We start from the raw sequence: 19,558 nt of genomic DNA, 5'->3' as shown, positions 1-19,558 counted from the left end.
ATAATGTAGTCTACTAGTGGATGAATGCATAATATCCAGGGGAGAGGCGCAGACTGGTTCATCACCATCTTCAACTTTCTCCCAGTTTTAGTTTATTATTGACCCATTACAAATTGATGCACGTCAAACCTGTTTTACCAGCAAACGGGAAACAATAAAAGTCGTGATGTTACTCTATCAGATCAGATCCAAGTGATATAAATGCATGTAGGCCAATGAACGAACGGCTTCAACAGTTAGGGAGGAGCTACTGGAACAAGCCAACCCCGAAACATGTACTACACATACTCACTACTGAATAGTTGCTTTGTCTGTACCAGCCAGGTTCTGGCAATTTACAGTGATCTCTCTCTATTCTACACAATAATCTTGCCAAATGTAAATGACCGACCCATATTATTTTCCTTAAAATATAGTGTGTCGTGTTGCAACCTGGTCTCAGAGCATTTCGTCAACTGCAACGTTACATGAACAACATTGCATGAGTGCGTGAGCAACAATAGCGGACTCGACGTTTCCCCTTCAAAATAAAGGTCTCAGTTGAAACATGCGAACAGATAAAAGCGCTAATATTTGTGAAAACTCTAAAGTGGTGGTCTGTGGGTCTCGCCGAGTTGGCTGATACGCCATTTCAAGGGGGCACAATCCATAGGTTTGGCTGTAGAGTGCAATATAAATATCCCTAATGTAATTATCAGGTCTAATACATCCACAGTTTGTATTTTTGTAAAATGAACTAACACTTGTCCTTATATAATATTACAACCTTGTTTGGCATGATCTAGTGCAATTGTGGCGTGATTCCACTTTTTTCCTCCGTTTGCGTCAGTTTCAATGGGGACTTTTATTTTGAAGGCAATTCCACTATTGTTGCTCACGGTAATGTTGTTCATGACACCCACATGCAACTCGGGCCATTGGCATTGGACTCCTCTCTTTATTTGGAGAACTACAAAGAGTGCAATCACCAGTTTGTCCAGAATATTGAAGAGTAGCCTACGCTGCGAAATGGATTTGCATGAAGGAGCCGCACACGGTGAGGGTGTTTTAGACTTGTCGCGTCTGAATTTGAACACTTTGAGCTTGGTCAACATCAGCGAGGAGCGAAAGATGGGCACCAAGCAGTTGTATCTAAGCTTCAACCGACTGCCCTCGCTTCCCGGATCGGTTTGCATGTTCTCCAACCTCGAGTTTCTTGACATTAGCAACAACGGACTATCGGTCATCTGTGAAGGCATTACTTGGTTAACGAAGCTCAGAACACTAATAGCCAAGAACAACCGTCTGGACGAATTCTCGCTTCCCAAGGAATTCGGGTCTTTGCCGTTGGAGGTGTTGAATCTAAGTGGCAATAGGTTTGAGGAGATGCCAGCGCAGTTCCTGAAGTTGCAGCGGCTACAATCACTTTCCCTGGGGGGAAACAGACTCCAAAGTATTCCAGCGGAAATTGAGATTTTAACCAGGTATGTAGAATACATAACGGTACCAGCTGCTACCACAGTAACTAGCTTGTTGCAGTCACCAGTGATTACATCACAAACTTTCACATAATTTGCAACAAACGGCCTGTCACAATGACCAGTTTAGGCCAACTGTAGTCAGTTTCCTGGGCGAACAGCGAGTTCAGCCAATAGCGTTTAACTGCAGCCTGCAATTCTGGGTGTTCCAGCATGTGGGCATTCCGACTGGAACGTCCCCTCCATCCCATCCCATTGGTTCCTTTATGAAGCCCCCCTCGTATTACATTGGTTCCTGCATGAATGCCGCCTCCCCCCGAACATGACATCTTAATGCTTGTGACACTTTTGAATGTTGGTCAAAGGGAAATCAAAATATTATCAGTTAAAAAAAAAAAAATGATGCCCCTGACTCACGGAGTCTTTCTTGCTAGCTAGCGGGAGCAACACCGGTAGATGGTGTCCCTCAATCCCGCTTGCCGAACACCTGCCTTCACAGTCATTGCGGAAAAACAGTGCCTGACGGGTGGGGCGAAGGACGCTGTCTACCGGTCGTCCCCGCGTCCCGCTAGCACAGCAGGTGGGAGGCTGGGAACGACACCATGTACTAGCTAACTATCTACAGTAGCTTGTTAGTGACACTGCATACTAGTTTGCTAGTTAGCTTGCACACCATGTCGCTCCCCTGTACCGGAGAAAACCGTGCCCGACAGGCAGGGGCTAGGGACACTCCCCAGCTAGCAATGAGGAATCGGCCCGGAAGTGGCCCTCTTCCGGGGGGCCGGAACTGATTGAATCGGCCCGGTGTCGGACTCGGCCCGGAATCAAAATGATTGATTGCCCAGAATCGGCACAAGTACATCAGGCCGTTTCTGTCTTCCGGAATTCAGCCGAATTTGCCGGCATCTTACCAGAATCCCCCCCCAGAAGCGTCCCGATGCAAATCTAAATAAATGTATACAAAATTACCCAATTTAGTCATTTTAAATATTACTATTATACATTGTATACATACAAATTATACTCATCCGACACAATGTTCTTTTGTGGAGTAAACACCATACACCTGGTGACCGTGTCAGCGTGCATGCCCCTGGCCCGCCACAGGAGTCGCTACAGCGAGATGGGACAAGGACATCCCGGCACGGGTCTTGAATCAGCGTCTGTAGCGATGCAGTTTGCACTGCGATGCAGTGTCTTAGACCGCTGCACCACTCGGGAGGCTCCATCCTCAACGCTATTAAATCGTATCAATTGCCTTGCACAAAGTATCAAAATACTACACAGGACTCTTTAAAGAATTTCAAACAATGAGAAAATATGGAAAAATAAATAATGAAATGTTAATTCCATAAAGCAGCCAGTGTAATATTCTGCCAGAGAGTAGCCCCAATCGGCCCGAGCCCCAAGTAATACATTTGGGCCAGATAACTCACCCTGGAATCGGCCCGAGCTCAATCCCCGCATCCTAGCCATAAGTAATACTGCCAAAGGCAGCCCAGACTCAAGCCACATGACGTCGGCCGAGTCTGACTTTCAGCCGAGTGCCCCGACTCTCAGCCGGAATCAGCCCAGATCCACTGTGCTAGCTGCTTACCGGTCACCCCCTCCTCCCGCTAGAACAGCAGGCGGGAGGCTGGGGAAACACCATGTGTTGGCTAGCTTGCGAGTTAGGATGTTAGCTAGCAAATGTTTTCGCCCCCGTCTCCAACCTGCTCTGTACCGGACTAGCTCGCTAAGCTGGCACTCTGTGTCCTTAGCTCCCGCCTGCCGAACACCTGCCTTCGCCGTCTTTAACAGAACTGCAGGAAAACAGTGCCCGACAGGCAGGGATGAAGGACACTGTCTACCAGTGTGAAACTTGCTAGCTACCGTTGTCACACCAGCCCCTTCTTCTGTGGGGTTTATCGGTGGCTGGCATCCAACGTTATTGTGCGTTAATGCCTTCTATTGTACTGGAGTACACCTACTGTACTGGAATCCCGCCTGTCCTAGCTTAAATTGACCAATAGAAGTATAAAGCGATCCAGGAATGCCCCGACTTGCAGGCCGCAATTGCACCCTTCTCAGTTCAGCGGGTACAGGATAGTTCAACTGCCAATGCTGTTGGGGGTTAGGGTTGTAAAGGCTGAACTGATGCCCTTACATCAGTGACTTGTCAGAGGCAGAGATGAGGGAGCAAGCTATACAACTACAACCACTGTGATTATTGTTATTTGACCCTGCTGGTCATCTATGAACGTTTGAACATCTTGGCCGTGTACTGTTTTAATCTCCAGCTGGCACAGCCAGAAGAGGACTGGCCACCGCTCAGAGCCTGGTTCCTCTCTAGGTTTCTTCCTAGGTTCCTGCCTAGGTTCCTGCCTTTTCTAGGGAGTTTTTCCTAGCCACCGTGCTTCTACGTCTGCATTGCTTGCTGTTTGGGGTTTTAGGCTGGGTTTCTGTATAGCACTTTGTGACATCGGCTGATTGTAAAATGGGCTTTAGAAATACATTTCATTGATGCTATGCTGTCTTGTAGCCCACTACCATGGTAGCTTGCCTTTACAAACATAATGCACTTATTTGATTGCCAGGACTGTGGTTAAATGGATTTCAACAGATCCTCACTCCCTGAGCCTAAACTAAAGCAGACTTTATATCGAAACCTAACCTGTATGTTTTTCAGGAAATTAAAACTTTATACCATCACAACATCCAGCTAATCAGGCCTTTAGCAACCCTGACTGGTGTGTGAGATATCCAGTAATCTTATATGTTCTTGGGCAGGGGCATAACAGACTGCCATTGCCACACTCACAAGGTTACTCAGAGCAGGAAATGTGTGGTTCATATGGTGGGGTACACACTGCGCAGCATACATGTAAACAGCCTTTGGGATGACTAACTAGTATTCATAAATGACACACACAAACACTCACTTGCACATGGTGCCTCTTGTGGTCAATATGTGAAGGATGCCAAGTCTGTATAAAGTGCAGGGCAGTGCGTTCCAACGGTACTAAAAAACAAGGTCATCTGGAAGAATTGTTTATTTCTCTCCTTATATCATGTTTACACTGTGCCAGTGGTAGGTTAATATCAGTGAGAACAGTTTAGGATCCTTCTCAGGGGAGGTTCCTCAGTGAATTTCAAAAATAGTGAAACAAAGTTATTCTTTTTAGATAAAACTGTACTAAATATATTCAAATGTCACCAAATAATTGATTAAAATGCACTGTTCTGAAATTAAGGTCTACAGTAGCCTCAGCAGCACTCTGTAGGGTAGCACCATGGCGTAGCCGGAGGACAGCTATCTTCTGTCCTCCTTTGGGTACATTGACTTCAATACAACCTAGGAGGCTCATGGTTCTCACCCCCTTCCATAGACTTACACAGTAATTATGACAACTTCCGGAGGACGTCCACCAACCTATCAGAGTTCTTTCAGCATGAACTGACATGTTGTACACCCAATCAAAGGATCAGCAAATGAATCTAGTACTGAAAGCATACGCTACAGATAGCTGACACTGCATTGCATAACATGTGGTGAGCAGTTGACTCAAAGGGAGAGAAAGACAATAGTTTAACAAATAAATGTTTTTTTTTTTTGGGGGGGGGTTTAGCCTACTCAAACAGAAAATATTGCCATTTTAGCTAGCTGGCTATGGCTATCCAACACTGGAACTCTTCCAAGTCAAGGTAAGCTTTTGGTTTTATTGACGCGTTCGTTCTAGTAGCTATATTGACTATGAGGTGACGACGATGTAGGCTATGTGTAGCGGTTAGTGTTCATGAAATGAAGGTTCGCCTGGTCACAGACCGCTGATGTGTTGTGCACTAAAGTCCACAAGCGAAGGGAAAAGGTGTGAGACGGAGAGCGTGTAGATTCATTTGAAGACGGAAGTTTACATATACTTTAGCCAAATACATTTAAACTCAGCTTTTCACAATTCCTGACATTTAATCCTAGTAAAAAATCCCTGTTTTAGGTCAGTTTAGGATCACCACTTTATTTTTGGAATGTGAAATGTCAGAATAATAGAGTAATTTATTTCAGCTTTTATTTCTTTCATCACATTCCCAGTCGGTCAGAAGTTTACATACACTCAATTGGTATTTGGTAGCATTGCCTTTAAATTGTTTAACTTGGGTCAAACGTTTCGGGTAGCCGTCCCTAAGGCTACCCAAATAAGTTGGGTGAATTTTGGCCCATTACACCAGCTCTGTCAGGAGGAACTGAGTCAGGTTTGTAGGCCTCCTTGCACGCACACGCTTTTTCAGTTCTGTCCAAAAATGTTCTATAGGATTGAGGTCAGGGCTTTGTGATGGCCACTACAATACCTTGACTTTGTTGTCCTTAAGCCATTTTGACTCACCACTTTGGAAGTATGCTTGGGGTCATTGTCCATTTGGAAGACCCATTTGCGACCAAGCTTTAACTTACTAACTGATGTCTTGATGTTGCTTCAATATATACGCATAATTTTCCATCCTCATGATGCCATCTATTTTGTGAAGTGCACCAGTCCCTCCTGCAGCAAAGCACCCCCACAACATGATGCTGCCACCCCCTTTCTTCACGGTTGGGATGGTGTTTTTTGGCTTGCAAGCCTGCCCCTTTTTCCTCCAAGCATAACGATGGTCACTATGGCCAAACAGTTCTATTTTTGTTTCATCAGATCAGAGGACATTTCTCCAAAAAGTACAGTCTTTGTCCCCATGTGCAGTTGTATACCGTAGTCTGGCTTTTTTATGGAGGTTTTGGAGCAGTGGCTTCCTTGCTGAGCGGTCTTTCAGGTTATGTCGATATAGGACTCGTTTTACTGTGGATATAGATACTTTTGTACCTGTTTCCTCCAGCATCTTCACAAGGTCCTTTGCTGTTGTTCTGGGATTGATTTGCACTTTTCGCACCAAAGTACAAGTCATCTCTAGGAGACAGAACTTGTCTACTTCCTGAGCGGTACGATGGCTGCGTGGTCCCATGATGTTTATACCTGCGTACTATTGTTTGTACAGATGACGTGGTACCTTCAGGCATCTGGAAATTGCTCCCAAGGATGAACCAGACTTGTGGAGGTCTAGAATGGCTAATTCTTGGCTAATTTATTTTGATTTTTTTCCCATGATGTCAAGCAAAGAGGCACTGAGTTTGAAGGTAGGCCTTGAAATACATCCACAGGTACACCTCCAATTGACTCAGGCTAATTGACATTGTTTATCAGAAGCTTCTAAAGCCATGACATCATTTTCTGGAATTTTCCAAGATGTTTAAAGGCACAGTCAACTTAGTCTAGTAATTGTGTAATTGTGATAGTGAAATAATGTGTCTGTAAACAATTGTTGGAAAAATGACTTGTGTCATGCACAAAGTAGATGTCCTAACCGACTTGCCAAACTATAGTTTGTTAACAAGAAATTTGTGGAGTGGTTGAAAAATGAGTTTTAATGACTCCAACCTAAGTGTATGTAAACTTCGACTTCAACTGTAGTTGCAAGAAGGAATTATTTATATACATACATACATGCATACAACGAGCAAAGTGATCATTCTGTTTTTATGTGGTTGCTATGAAAATAAACTGTGTTTGCGTGCGATCCGGGGTGTATTCATTCCGCTGATTCTTTTCAAAAACTTTTCTTAAACGGAAACAAATGGAACGAAACGGGGATTAACATACCTGAATTGGTCCAATAGAAACTCTTAATTTGCAACTGCACTAATGATTAAACCCTAGATGCAGGCTCCCGACGGGCGCAACGGTCTAAGCCACTGCGTCTCAGTGCTATAGGCATCACTACAAACACAGCCTGGATTCGAATCCAGGCTATCACACCAGGCCGTGATTGGGAGTCCCATTGGGCTGAGCACAATTGGCCCAGCGTCGTCCGGGTTTGGCCGGTGTAGGCATTCATTGTAAGTAAGAATTTGTTCTTAACTGACTTGCCTAGTTAAATAAGGGTTATATATTTATATATTTTTTTAGATCAGCTAGATGCAGGCAAGTGTGTGCAAGGCAGCATTGAATGTATCACTGTCTGTCACCTTGATTACAATAAATTCGCTTGACGTGTGCACCTACATTATAAACTTTCATTCATAGGCTAAATTGTAGCAACCTCATGATGGGTACAGGGAAAATTTGAGTGTTGTGTAATAGCCTAAACTATTCAACGTTACATTGAGCTGGGTGAAATGGAATATGAATGACAGTCATCCAACATGCTGTAATATAAATACCTTAAGGCCATGCTCCATCATCTAAAACGGCACCGACCGCCACTGATCTGACTATATAGTTAACATCATAAAAGAGAACTCATAAAGTCAGAGATCAGTGAGTACAACCGGGATGTGGGTCATGTCATGCTGTTAAACAGTAGCCCATTTATATGTTTACCAAAGATAAGTGTGTAAATACTTTGACTTCATCTGGAACAGACCCACATTGGCTTTAATAGTTGTTGTTCCACCCATTCTGTGCCATTTGAGGTGAGTAACTTGGTGGGGGGGGGGAAACGTTTGATTTCACCTAATTTTAACATTCTCTCATATGCGACATTTAAGAAACAGGGTTGATCGTAACAGGGTTGATGATTTAATCTTCAATCAGCCATAAAACCCCTTGTTGTGTGCAACAGCAGGGGACATTTTTAATGCAAGCTTCATTTAATTTTTTTAAATAATTGTTAACATTTCTATGGATAACAGGGTTGACGTGTTATGCTCGTTTTCCACCACAAAACAGCAAGAAAGAGTAGAACCAGCTCACCTGCTTTTACACTATGATTTTATTTTTTTTTATCATAGTTTAACCATATTAAAGTGAATTCAAAAAAAATAATTCTCACATGAAATAAATGTTCTTCAGAAATTACTTTGGGGAAATTCCATGTTAAGTGTCACTGAGACTCAGGTTTTTCACTTTAAAATGTATTTCAAACAAAAGCCAATGATTACAAAGTTGAACAGACCATATAACAATGTACAATGACTACTTTTAACAATTTCCACAAACATTTTATAGAAAAGCATGGTAACAGAATTATGGTTTGTGTCTGTTCCATCATTCTGTTACCAAACTTTACATCTGCACTGTTCTTCAACAAATAACTAGGGCTTGATGCTGAAAACTTGGTGAATTTTTGTGGTCAAGTGGGTTAAAATATTCCTGGAAGTCAGAGGGTACAATATTGTACACCAATGTCTACTTAAAATATCAAAAGGCACTCATATCATGGAACGAACCAGTTACAGTAATCAATCCTGACCCTATTGGCTGACTGTCATCAACTAATTGGATGATTGACTATAGTAAAATCACTAAAAAGCAGTCAGGATTGGGCTTTACCATCTTTGGCAACAAGTTTTGTTACATGTCTTATTCAAGGGTGAGAAAAGAAGAATAAGCCTAACATACACTGCTTTCAGAAAGTATTGTATTCACACCCCTTGAGTTATTCCACATTTTGTTTTGATACAACCTGAATTCAAAATGGATTAAAAAATAATAATTCACCCATCTACACACTACCCCATAATGACAGTGAAAACATGTTTTTAGAAATTGTTCCAATTTATTGAAAATAAAATACAGCGATATCTAATTTCCATAAGTATTCACATACCTGAATACCTTGAATCACCTTTGGCAGCAATTACAGCTGTTAGTCTTTCTGGGTATGTCTCTGAGCTTTCCACACCTGGATTCTGTAACATTTGCCCATTTTTTATTAGCAGACTAAACCAGGTTTTCCTCTAGGATTTTGCCTGTGTTTAGCTCCATTCTATTTTTATTTTTTTTAATCCTAAACTCCCCAGTCCTTAATGATTACAAGCATACCCATAACATGATGCCCCTATTCTTGAAAATATGGAGAGTGGTACTCAGTAATGTGTTGCATTGGATTTGCCCCAAACAACACTTTGTATTCAGGACAAAAAGGTAATTGCTTTGCTACATTCTTTGCAGTATTACTTTAGTGCCCTGATGCAAACAGGATGCATGTTTTGGAATATTTGTATTCTGTACAGGCTTCCTTTGTCAATTAGGTTAGTATTGTGGAGTAGCTACAATGTTGTTAAAAACCTCTTAAGGATCGGAACCTTTTCCCCCCCCCCAATTTTTGCCTAAAATGAAAAATAAATCTAACTGCATGTATCTCAGGACTTGAAGCAAGGATATGCATATTCTTGATACCATTTGAAAGGAAACACTTTGAAGTTTGTGGAAATGAGTGTGTGTGTGTGTGTGTGTGTGTGTGTGTGTGTGTGTGTGTGTGTGTGTGTGTGTGTGTATGTATGTGTGTATATATATATATCTATCTCGTGCATCCTTATATAAAAAAACTATCGGAATTGGCTGACATTAGCTAAAAATGCCAACATCGGTATCGTCCCGATGTCTGTCTAGTTTAACGCCGATGTGAAAAAATGATGTCAAAGCTGACATGGATTCCTATATGATGTAATGACGCCACGTAAAAATTTGCGCTAAACGTGCAACACAGCATTCCTAACCCACAATGTTTTTTGATTTTATTTGTATATTTGACCTTTTATTTAACTAGGCAAGTCAGTTAAGAACAAATTCTTATTTTCAATGACGGCCTAGGAACAGTGGGTTAACTGCCTTGTTCAGGGGTAGAACAACAGATTTTTACCATATCAGCTCGGGGATTTGATCTTGCAACCTTTGGGTTACTAGTCCAACACTCTAACCACTAGGCTACCTACGGTCTGCTATGTAGCTCAAGCAGTCATATGAAAGGGTAAGAACATTTCAGTGAGACAACTCGAAGGTGAAATCCATTAACGCTAAGATAATGCAAATCATTGCCTTTGACAATCAACCGTTCTCTGTTGTGGGTGATGTCGGCTTTCGCAACTGGTCGAGCACCGGTACACACTAACGTTACCAAGTGCGCTATTCATCAGATGTTGCCTTGCCGGAGTTACAGTAATAGCGTCACTGCTATTAACTTCAGAACATACTATGGAACGGCGTTTGGGTCTTTGCGTGTCAAAAAAGATGCGCGTCAAATAACACTATTTGACCGTCAAATTACACAGTTCTATTATAGAATGTTTTGTGTTCTGAATTTGCACGTGCAAGCCAAGCGCCACCACTACTATCAGTAGCACTGTCAAAGCTATACAAAAAAGTCTGCAAACACTAGCCACTAACGGTGTTTACAATACCACGTTGGTAATAAAGCATGATTTGTTTGACCGCAACTTCTAGGGTAGCTAGCTTTAGCTTGGTACCTAGCTAGCACCAGTAGAAACTGCAGTCATTTTCACTATTCTTAGCAATGATTTAGGAATCCTTGTGAGTAAGTGTTAGCCAGCTACTTAACCCTGTTGCCCAAAGTTAACGTTATATGCAGCCAGCTAGCTTCATCTGGCTAGTGAGACTTGACCTGACCGGGTTATGTGTTGTGAAGCTAGCCACAATAAGGATTTGGCACAATAGTGGAATTTGCGGTTTGCCTTCAAAATAAAAGTACCTCTTTGAAAGTGATGCAGAAGGTTACAATTGGTGGAATCATGTCATATTTATACTAGATAATGTTAACCAAGATTGGAATGTGAAGCAATGAAATGGGCTATCAGTCTAATCGGTGACACCTTAAGAACACAACTGTGAAGAGTTTACGCAAATATTAGCGTTGTAGCTCTTATCGCGGACTGTGACTGTGTGAAATCACCTCCCCAGTCAGCCTATTGTGTTTATTGACATTCATATTGCACTGTACAGCTTTACCTAAGGATTGGGGATCAATGAAATGGGATAATAGTCTACTCAATACCCAATATATTTTTTTCCCAATGTCCTCCTCAGTTATCAGACTCCAAAACATCCACACAGTGTTGTTTTTCCTCGAGAATAGTGTTCAATAGGCTGACGATAAATGTGGCTCAATTCACAGTTGTTTCAGAGTCCCACAATAACAGCTACGATCCTAATGTTCTCTGAGTGTCACTGAGTAGACTGATACCCCATGTCATTGAGCCACAATCCATAGGTAAGGCTGTACAGTAAAATAATCATGCCCCCAATGCAATTCTAAGGTATAATACATCCAGTGTGATTTCAACAGATTTCAGTTCAGTGAACCATAAAGCATGGGAAACAGTGTTTAAACCCTTTACAATGAAGATCTGTGAAGTTATTTGGATTTTTACGAATTATCTTTGAAAGACACGGTCTTGAAAAAGGGACGTTTTTTTTCTTCTTTTTTTCCTGAGTTTAGTTAGCTAGCTAACGATAACTACTGAGACAGATTGTTGTTTTTGGGGAAGAACATTGTTTGCATCCATGAGCTAGCTAGCCTTTTTTTATGAGCAGCACTGTTGGTGCGTGAGACAACTTTACCAGCATCATAGCATACGTATCGATGAATCGTTGTGACATATGAAATTCGAATGCATATGAAATTTAAGTGATAGTGTAATAACTATGTAAAAAAAATTAAGGGAGTTAAATTATGTGACGTGCACTCTTATTCAGGTCCGGATTGGTCAAATAGTGTTATTTGACGTGTATCTTTGTTGACACGCAGAGACCCAAACGGCGTTCCATAGAAATCCTGGTTGAGAATGAAACGACTGAACAACTAAACAGCAAGTAAGTGAAAGAAATAGGCGTGTGTGACCTTTTTATTTAACTAGGCAATTCGGTTAAGAACAAATTCTTATTTACAATGGCGGACCAACCCCGGCCAAACCTGGACGACGCTGGGCCAATTGTGCGCCGCCCTATGGGACTCCCGATCACGGCTGGATGTGATACAGCCTGGATTCGAACCAGAGATTGTAGTGACGCCTCTTGCACTGAGATGTAGTGCCTTAGACCGCTGCATCCGTGTGTTAACTATTTAACTGTACTAGAATGCTTAAGAACGCTAAAATGTTCAATATCGGTATTGGGGTTTTTGGCAAGGAAAATATTGGATATCGGTATCGGCCAAAAATGTTATATCGGTGCATCACTATATATAACACATTAGATCTGGTAAAATAAAAATGCGTATTCTATTTATTTTTTTGTTCGATCATCTTTGAAATGCAAGCGAAAGACCGTAAAATAATTTTGCAGTTTAGGTGCAATTTTTATTTTGTCCACTAGATGATAGCAATAAGTTTCAGATTGATTCAGTGAAGCGTTGCAGTACTGGACAATATTTTGTATCAAATCTGCCCAAATGTGCCAAATTGGTCAATTGACATTTTCAAGTACATAACTATAGAGAACATACAAGAAGTATATGGTAATACAAAATGTAAGTTTACACACTCCCAGGAATGTCATACATGATGGATCATTAGCTTATACACTAACTTTCACACATCTACATGGCCGGGCAGGGTGGGTGTGGAGCCAGAGATCGCAGGGGCTCAAACTGTAGAACCCAGTTCCTTCATTTGAATATAAACATTTATTTTATCAAACAAAACTATGCTACATTTTATCTCTGACAAATCAGAGCAAGTTTACTGAATGTAAATACATTATTTACCTTCAGAGGTGAATGTATCAAACCAGTTGCCGTGATTTTAAATGTTTTTGTTGTTGTGTACTCTCCTGAGACAATAGCATGGTATTTTTTTCGTTGTAATAGCTACTGTAAATTGGACCGTTAGATTAACAATGCGCTACCTAGTTTATATGGGATTAACAACAATAGTGCATTTTAGATTAACAATAATTTAAACTTTCTGCCCATATAAAACAAGTTTATGTCCTGGAAAGTTTGCTGTTACTTACGTCATGCTAATTAGCACAAGTTAATTAGCACAAGTTAGCTCAACCGTCCCAATAACGCAAAGCTAGAGTAAAATTCAAAGATAGGGTTACAGTCAGTCACTCACTGTGTCTTGTAAACATACTAACCAACACATATTACATGTAAAGAGAGCCTTTCACCGACAACTTCAGAACAGCTGAACATATACACTGTCTCAGATCTACAGTCATGAATGATGGAGGTTGTATGGGACTAGGCCTCTGTGTGTGTTAGTGGTGTAACTGTAGAGTGAGTTGTTGAGATGGCCATGAATGGCTTCTTTAGACCCTCTGGGACAGAGGGGCTGGCTCAGGGCTCAGGCCCCGACACATAATGGCCTCTCCCACTCGCTGCTGTGTCATCAGTTCCACAGGCAGACCAGACCATGGGGCAGATGGGCTGACTGCTCACTTTTAGTGACAGGCCATTACATATCCCTTTCATTCCCTGTCTCTCTGTCCCTGCTGCTCCCTCTGTTCTTCTCTCTTTCTCTCCATTTCCCCAGTGTTCCTCTGTTTTTTTCACTTTTTCATCTGTTCAGAGGGATTGGGATAAAGCAGAATGCTTGTGTATGTGTACATTTCCATTGGTGATTTGTGGACATTGGACAATAGTAATCTTTTTCTCTCTGCCTCAGTCATCAGTTTTGTAAACTGAACAAAAATATATAAACGCAACATGTAAAGTGAGGGTCCAATGTTTCATGATCTGAAATAAAAAAATCACGAGTAACCACGCCAGCCGAGGACCTCCACATTCGGCTTCTTCACCTGCGAGATCGTCCGAGACCAGCCACCCGGACAGCTGGTGAAACTGTGGGTTTGCACAACCAAAGAATTTCTGCACAAACTGTCAGAAACCATTCCCGAGACGCTTGTCGTCCTAACCAGGATCTTGACCTAACTGCAGTTTGTCGTCGTAACCAACTTCAGTGGGAAAATGCTCACCTTCGATGGCCACTGGCACGCTGGAGAAGTGTGCTCTTCACAGATGAATCCCGGTTTCAACTGTACCAGCAGACGGGTGCCGTGTGGGCGAGCAGTTTGCCGACGTCAATGTTTTGTACAGAGTGCCCCATGGCAACAAACACAATTGCATTTTATCGAATGCACAGAGATACCGTGACAAGATGGTGAGGCCCATTTTCATACCATTGATCTGCCGCCATCACCTCATGTTTCAGCACGATAATGCACGGCCCCATGTTGCAAGGATCTGTACACAATTCCTGGATGCTGAAAAATTCCCAGTTCTCCCATGGCCTTCCATACTCCCCAGACATGTCACACATTGAGCATGTTTGGGATGCTCTGGATCGACATGTACAACAGTGAGTTCCAGTTCCTGCCAATATCTAGCAACTTTGCACAGCCATTGAAGAGGAGTGGGACAACATTCCACGGGCCACAATCAACAGCCTGGTCAAGGATATGTGTCGTGCTGCATGAGGCAAATGGTGGTTACACCAGATACTGACTGGTTTTCTGATCCACGCCCCAACAGTGTATGTGACTACCCCACATTGTCTGCTGCTTAGAACTGTGTATTTAGCCTACACTGCATTTGATTGCTCCAAACCTAAACGTCAGTCTTCACTAGATCTAAACTTCTGTCTGAAAAAAAAAAAGAACTGGGACTCTCTAGCAATGCCTCTCTACCTCTGGTGGCCCTTGCACAAAGTCAGAGTAAACACACACACACAGGCAGGTAGGCAAAAAAATCTATTGAAATTCCAGCACCTCTTTGTGCATAGTGTGTCTCCTCTTTGAAACAGTTTGTTTAGCAGTTCCACTGCTCCAGCCCATTCCTCATAGTCACATCTACATACACCTGTTATACTCATTTTTACTATGGATCCGGCTGCTCAATCTTTGATGCCTTGCGCTCACTCTGGTAATGCATTGCTGTCACATACGCATCAATGTCAACATGTGGGAACCCCATTGTGGTACTGATGTGTCAACATGGCTAGTCATGTGTCCACTTGGAACTGTCCAGTATACAATATGTTATGGTGTTTTTAAAGTCCCAAATCCCTTCAGGCATGCTTTACTTGTTAACATAATGTTAATTACCACTTGATATGCTGCTAAACATATTAAACCTCTCTCTCTGTCAGTCTTGAGATGCTGTATTTGGGTGGTAACCTGATCACCTCTATTCCTCCTGAGCTGGCCAACCTGCCCTACCTCAGCTATCTGGTCCTGTGTGACAACCGCATACAAGGTGTACCCCCGCAGCTCACCAGGTAACCACAACACAACCATAACACAGCCTCAACCCCATCTAGAGCATACTGCCACAGCTCACCAGGTAACCACAACACAACCATAACACAGCCTCAACCCCATCTAGAGCATACTGCCACAGCTCACCAGGTAGCCACAACACAACCATAACACAGCCTCAACCCCATCTAGAGCATACTGCCGCAGCTCACCAGGTAGCCACATCCATAACACAGCCTCAACCCCATCTAGAGCATACTGCCGCAGCTCACCAGGTAGCCACAACACAACCATAACACAGCCTCAACCCCATCTAGAGCATACTGCCGCAGCTCACCAGGTAGCCACAACACAACCATAACACAGCCTCAACCCCATCTAGAGCATACTGCCACAGCTCACCAGGTAACCACATCCATAACACAGCCTCAACCCCATCTAGAGCATACTGCCACAGCTCACCAGGTAACCACAACACAACCATAACACAGCCTCAACCCCATCTAGAGCATACTGCCGCAGCTCACCAGGTAGCCACAACACAACCATAACACAGCCTCAACCCCATCTAGAGCATACTGCCACAGCTCACCAGGTAACCACAACACAGCCTCAACCCCATCTAGAGCATACTGCCACAGCTCACCAGGTAGCCACAACATCTAGAGCATACTGCCACAGCTCACCAGGTAGCCACAACATCTAGAGCATACTGCCACAGCTCACCAGGTAGCCACAACATCTAGAGCATACTGCCACAGCTCACCAGGTAGCCACAACATCTAGAGCATACTGCCACAGCTCACCAGGTAGCCACAACATCTAGAGCATACTGTCACAGCTCACCAGGTAAGCACAACACACCCATAATATAACCACAGGAAACTGCAAGTAAGTATTGCAATAGGCAATGTATACCTTGCATATCCCTTGCGTATCCCTTACATACTAATAAAACTAAACTTAATACAACTACAACTCAATAATAATAATAATAATAATAATACTGCTAAGACGGTCATAACCCACCAGCACCACAGCTCAACTGGTTACTACAATACATCCATAGTGGACTACTACAACTTAACCATAACCTAACCTCAGTCTAGATTTCTGTTTATAATGCTCAAAACAATAACCATGGCCTTGCCAATCTCTCTCCCCCCTCAGGCTCCACTCCCTGCGCTCCCTGAGTCTGCATAACAACCTGCTGACCTACCTGCCCCGGGAGATCCTCAGCCTGGTGCGCCTGCAGGAGCTCAGTCTCCGCGGCAACCCCCTAGTGGTGCGCTTCGTCAAGGAGATGACCTACGACCCCCCATCACTGCTGGAGCTGGCGGGTCGTACCATCAAAAGCCGTAACGTTCCATACTCATCCTGCGACATGCCCTCTCACCTGTTGCACTACCTAGACCTGGCCAGCAAGTGTCCCAATCCTAAGTGTGCCGGTACCTCTACTCCACATTAATTTCTCATTGGACTGTGTGTCTGTATTTCTGTCCCTGTCTTTTTTTGCTTGTCTGTATATAATTGATTATGTATACGTATGTGTCAATTTATTTAAGTGTGCTTATTCTGTCTGTTTCTCCGCTCCCTCCCCAGGCGTGTACTTTGACTCGTGCGTGCGCCACATCAAGTTTGTGGACTTCTGTGGGAAGTACCGGCTGCCCCTCATGCACTACCTGTGCTCCCCAGAGTGCACCTCACCTTGCAGCTCCAACCCCCAGAGCGACGCTGAGTCAGAGGATGAGATCAGCGTGCCCGCCTACCGCCTGCAGAGGGTGCTGCTGGGATAGCAGGAAGTGGAAGGGCCTACAGTCCTAACCATGTCAACAACCTCAGAACCCGTCTTTCTCTATGTGACTGGACGGTACTGTAGGGATGAAATCTGACCCCTCTGGTCTCGTGTGTGTGTGTGTGTGTGTTTGATGCAAGATGCTAGACGCACAAAGACATACACTCACACACAAACACACTCACACGTGCGAGATATCCGGTTGTCAATGTGGACCTAAACCAGGACAAATGTCTTTAGGTGGGTATGTCCCCTGGAACCCATTGACACAGTCACTATAGCCATCTAAAACTGGGGGACAAATGATGTGAGGGATCTTACCTCTATTTCTCAGTAACACTACAGATCACTGATGCCTTCAGACTTTGAGCAGTGCCTTTAACAGATGAAGCATTACACACCATTCCTGATGGTTTCATGGGTAAACATAGGAGGGCAGTAGAAACCATAACTTTGCCAACTCGCTATGTGAGCTATTGGAAGGTTTTTCATGATTTTAGAACACTATCACACCATTCCTTAGAGTCAGGATATGAACAATTTAAGATTTCTAATGGCCTGAAAACAGAAAGTGTGTGACCCGTTCTTTGTAAAAGCTTTGTTTTTCTCTCACATACAGGAAGTCGATCTAGGCCAGGCAGAGTGTGAATGGACGCCTGAAAGGAGAAAATCAAACGTATCTGACAAGATACAATGAATGTTTGTATTTCCAGCTCTTGGTTTTCTCAAAATTTGACAGATATAGATATATGTATTAACACTTTGTATGTTGGAACATTTAGACAACTTCTCCAGAAGGTACATGTTTAAGGTAACTGGAAGAATAATACAGTAGCTGGCCTTTCAATAATGCTGGTCTATTGTTACAGTACCATGTAGTAGTGCTTTTGAATGTATGTCTATATGCCTTATTGAAGAGAAAGGGAATTCTAGAAAGAAAACAAAGTGAGAAAAGAACAGAACAAAACAAACAATTTTTCTTGTACCCTGAAATATGTAACAATTCACTTTTTTAAATGTTCTATTTATGATCCGTTAACACTTAACTTGACATCTAGTGTCATAACATGTTATGAAACATACATAACAGCTGACATAACCTGTCGTAACACTGTCATGACACATATTTAGACCTCTTGTGACATTGCGTTATTTTATTGCTGGTTATGACCCCTACATAAAACCTACCACAAAAGGCAAAACATCCATTACACCATAACCTACATCAACAGTATTTTTATGTTATATAACATTTTCTGAAATGTACTCTATTAAATTATCATTGTAATTGTGCACACATTGATGTCAGACATGCAGCTACCACAATGTTCTGTTGCTGATGACTGGGATCAGATTTCAGGAGCAGGACTGATGACTAACATAGGCCTATCATGTACATGCTCTTATCTGGCATATATGATTCTGATGGTCATAATGCTTCTTGACAGTGTCCAAGTGAAGTGACATAGGATGGTCATAGTGCTTCTTGACAGTCATAAAGTGTATTTTCTACATGTTTTTTATATGATGGGGGAAACATGATTCTTTAGAATCAATTTCAACAAACAATTTAAGAAACTAACTTTCCAACTAAATCAAACTAAATCAAACTCAGGAGAAAAAAAACAATTTGAATAAATTAGGGTTTTGAGCTTATGTAGGTGTCATAACCAGCCATAAAATAATGCAATATATGTCACAATAGGTGTAAATATATGGGTCATGACAGTTTTATGTCAGCTATTATGACATAGTTATGACATTAGGTGTCAAGTAGTGTTACCCATGATCTTAACCACAATGTTGTGAAATTGAAGCAATTGTGCAATTTTTGTAACGTACTGCTTTTATACAAATCCAACGTTCTACTGTCAATGACACTCAATGGTTCACACACTAATACAGTGCTTTCATTGAATATGACTTACTGAATATAATATAGTACTCATACAGGTCGACGATCTGTACTAAAGTATGTGCACTTTTCCCCTATAATATAGACTGTACACAGTATATAATAACATCCCTAATAAAGTTTAATTTGAGTGTCTAAAAAATGTGTGTGGGATATCTGTGAAACTTGTTATCCACGATAGTGCAACATTAGGAAATGGTAGTGCAGTCAGCTATCTGTCTAGTTAGCTCTGAGTTCATAGTCCACATCTCATATCTTCTGAAGCTATGATGACATCTTAGCTTCTGTCATCATTGTTTGCTATGTAGACTATTCTATGAGGAAGAATCAGTGGGCCTGTCACCAAACAGTGTCCATTTTTGTTTGTTTGCCTGCCTGTTGTGAAAAT

At 42.4% G+C, this 19,558-nt stretch overlaps 1 protein-coding gene across 1 annotated transcript; it reads left to right on the top strand.

Moving 5' to 3' along the window:
• Positions 1-888: 888 nt before the first annotated feature.
• LOC106582117 (leucine-rich repeat-containing protein 58) lies at positions 889-18,864 on the top strand. The gene is made up of 4 exons (XM_014164870.2): positions 889-1,463; positions 15,352-15,480; positions 16,631-16,908; positions 17,063-18,864. Exons 1-4 carry the CDS (start codon positions 892-894, stop codon positions 17,254-17,256), a joined length of 1,173 nt encoding a protein of 390 aa, XP_014020345.2. The 5' UTR covers positions 889-891; the 3' UTR covers positions 17,257-18,864.
• Positions 18,865-19,558: the final 694 nt, after the last annotated feature.

The sequence above is a fragment of the Salmo salar genome, chromosome ssa21, assembly GCF_905237065.1.
Source record: "Salmo salar chromosome ssa21, Ssal_v3.1, whole genome shotgun sequence".
Lineage (NCBI taxonomy): Eukaryota > Metazoa > Chordata > Actinopteri > Salmoniformes > Salmonidae > Salmo > Salmo salar.
This window is presented reverse-complemented; position numbering and strand designations above follow the sequence as displayed.

Excerpts from the sequence above, each read along its gene's own strand:
- LOC106582117 (XM_014164870.2), top strand. The coding sequence starts at position 892 with ATGACACCCACATGCAACTCGGGCCATTGGCATTGGACTCCTCTCTTT. Across the intron at positions 1,464-15,351 it reads GAAATTGAGATTTTAACCAG|TCTTGAGATGCTGTATTTGG; the intron begins GTATGTAGAATA and ends TCTCTCTGTCAG. Across the intron at positions 16,909-17,062 it reads TCCCAATCCTAAGTGTGCCG|GCGTGTACTTTGACTCGTGC; the intron begins GTACCTCTACTC and ends CTCCCTCCCCAG.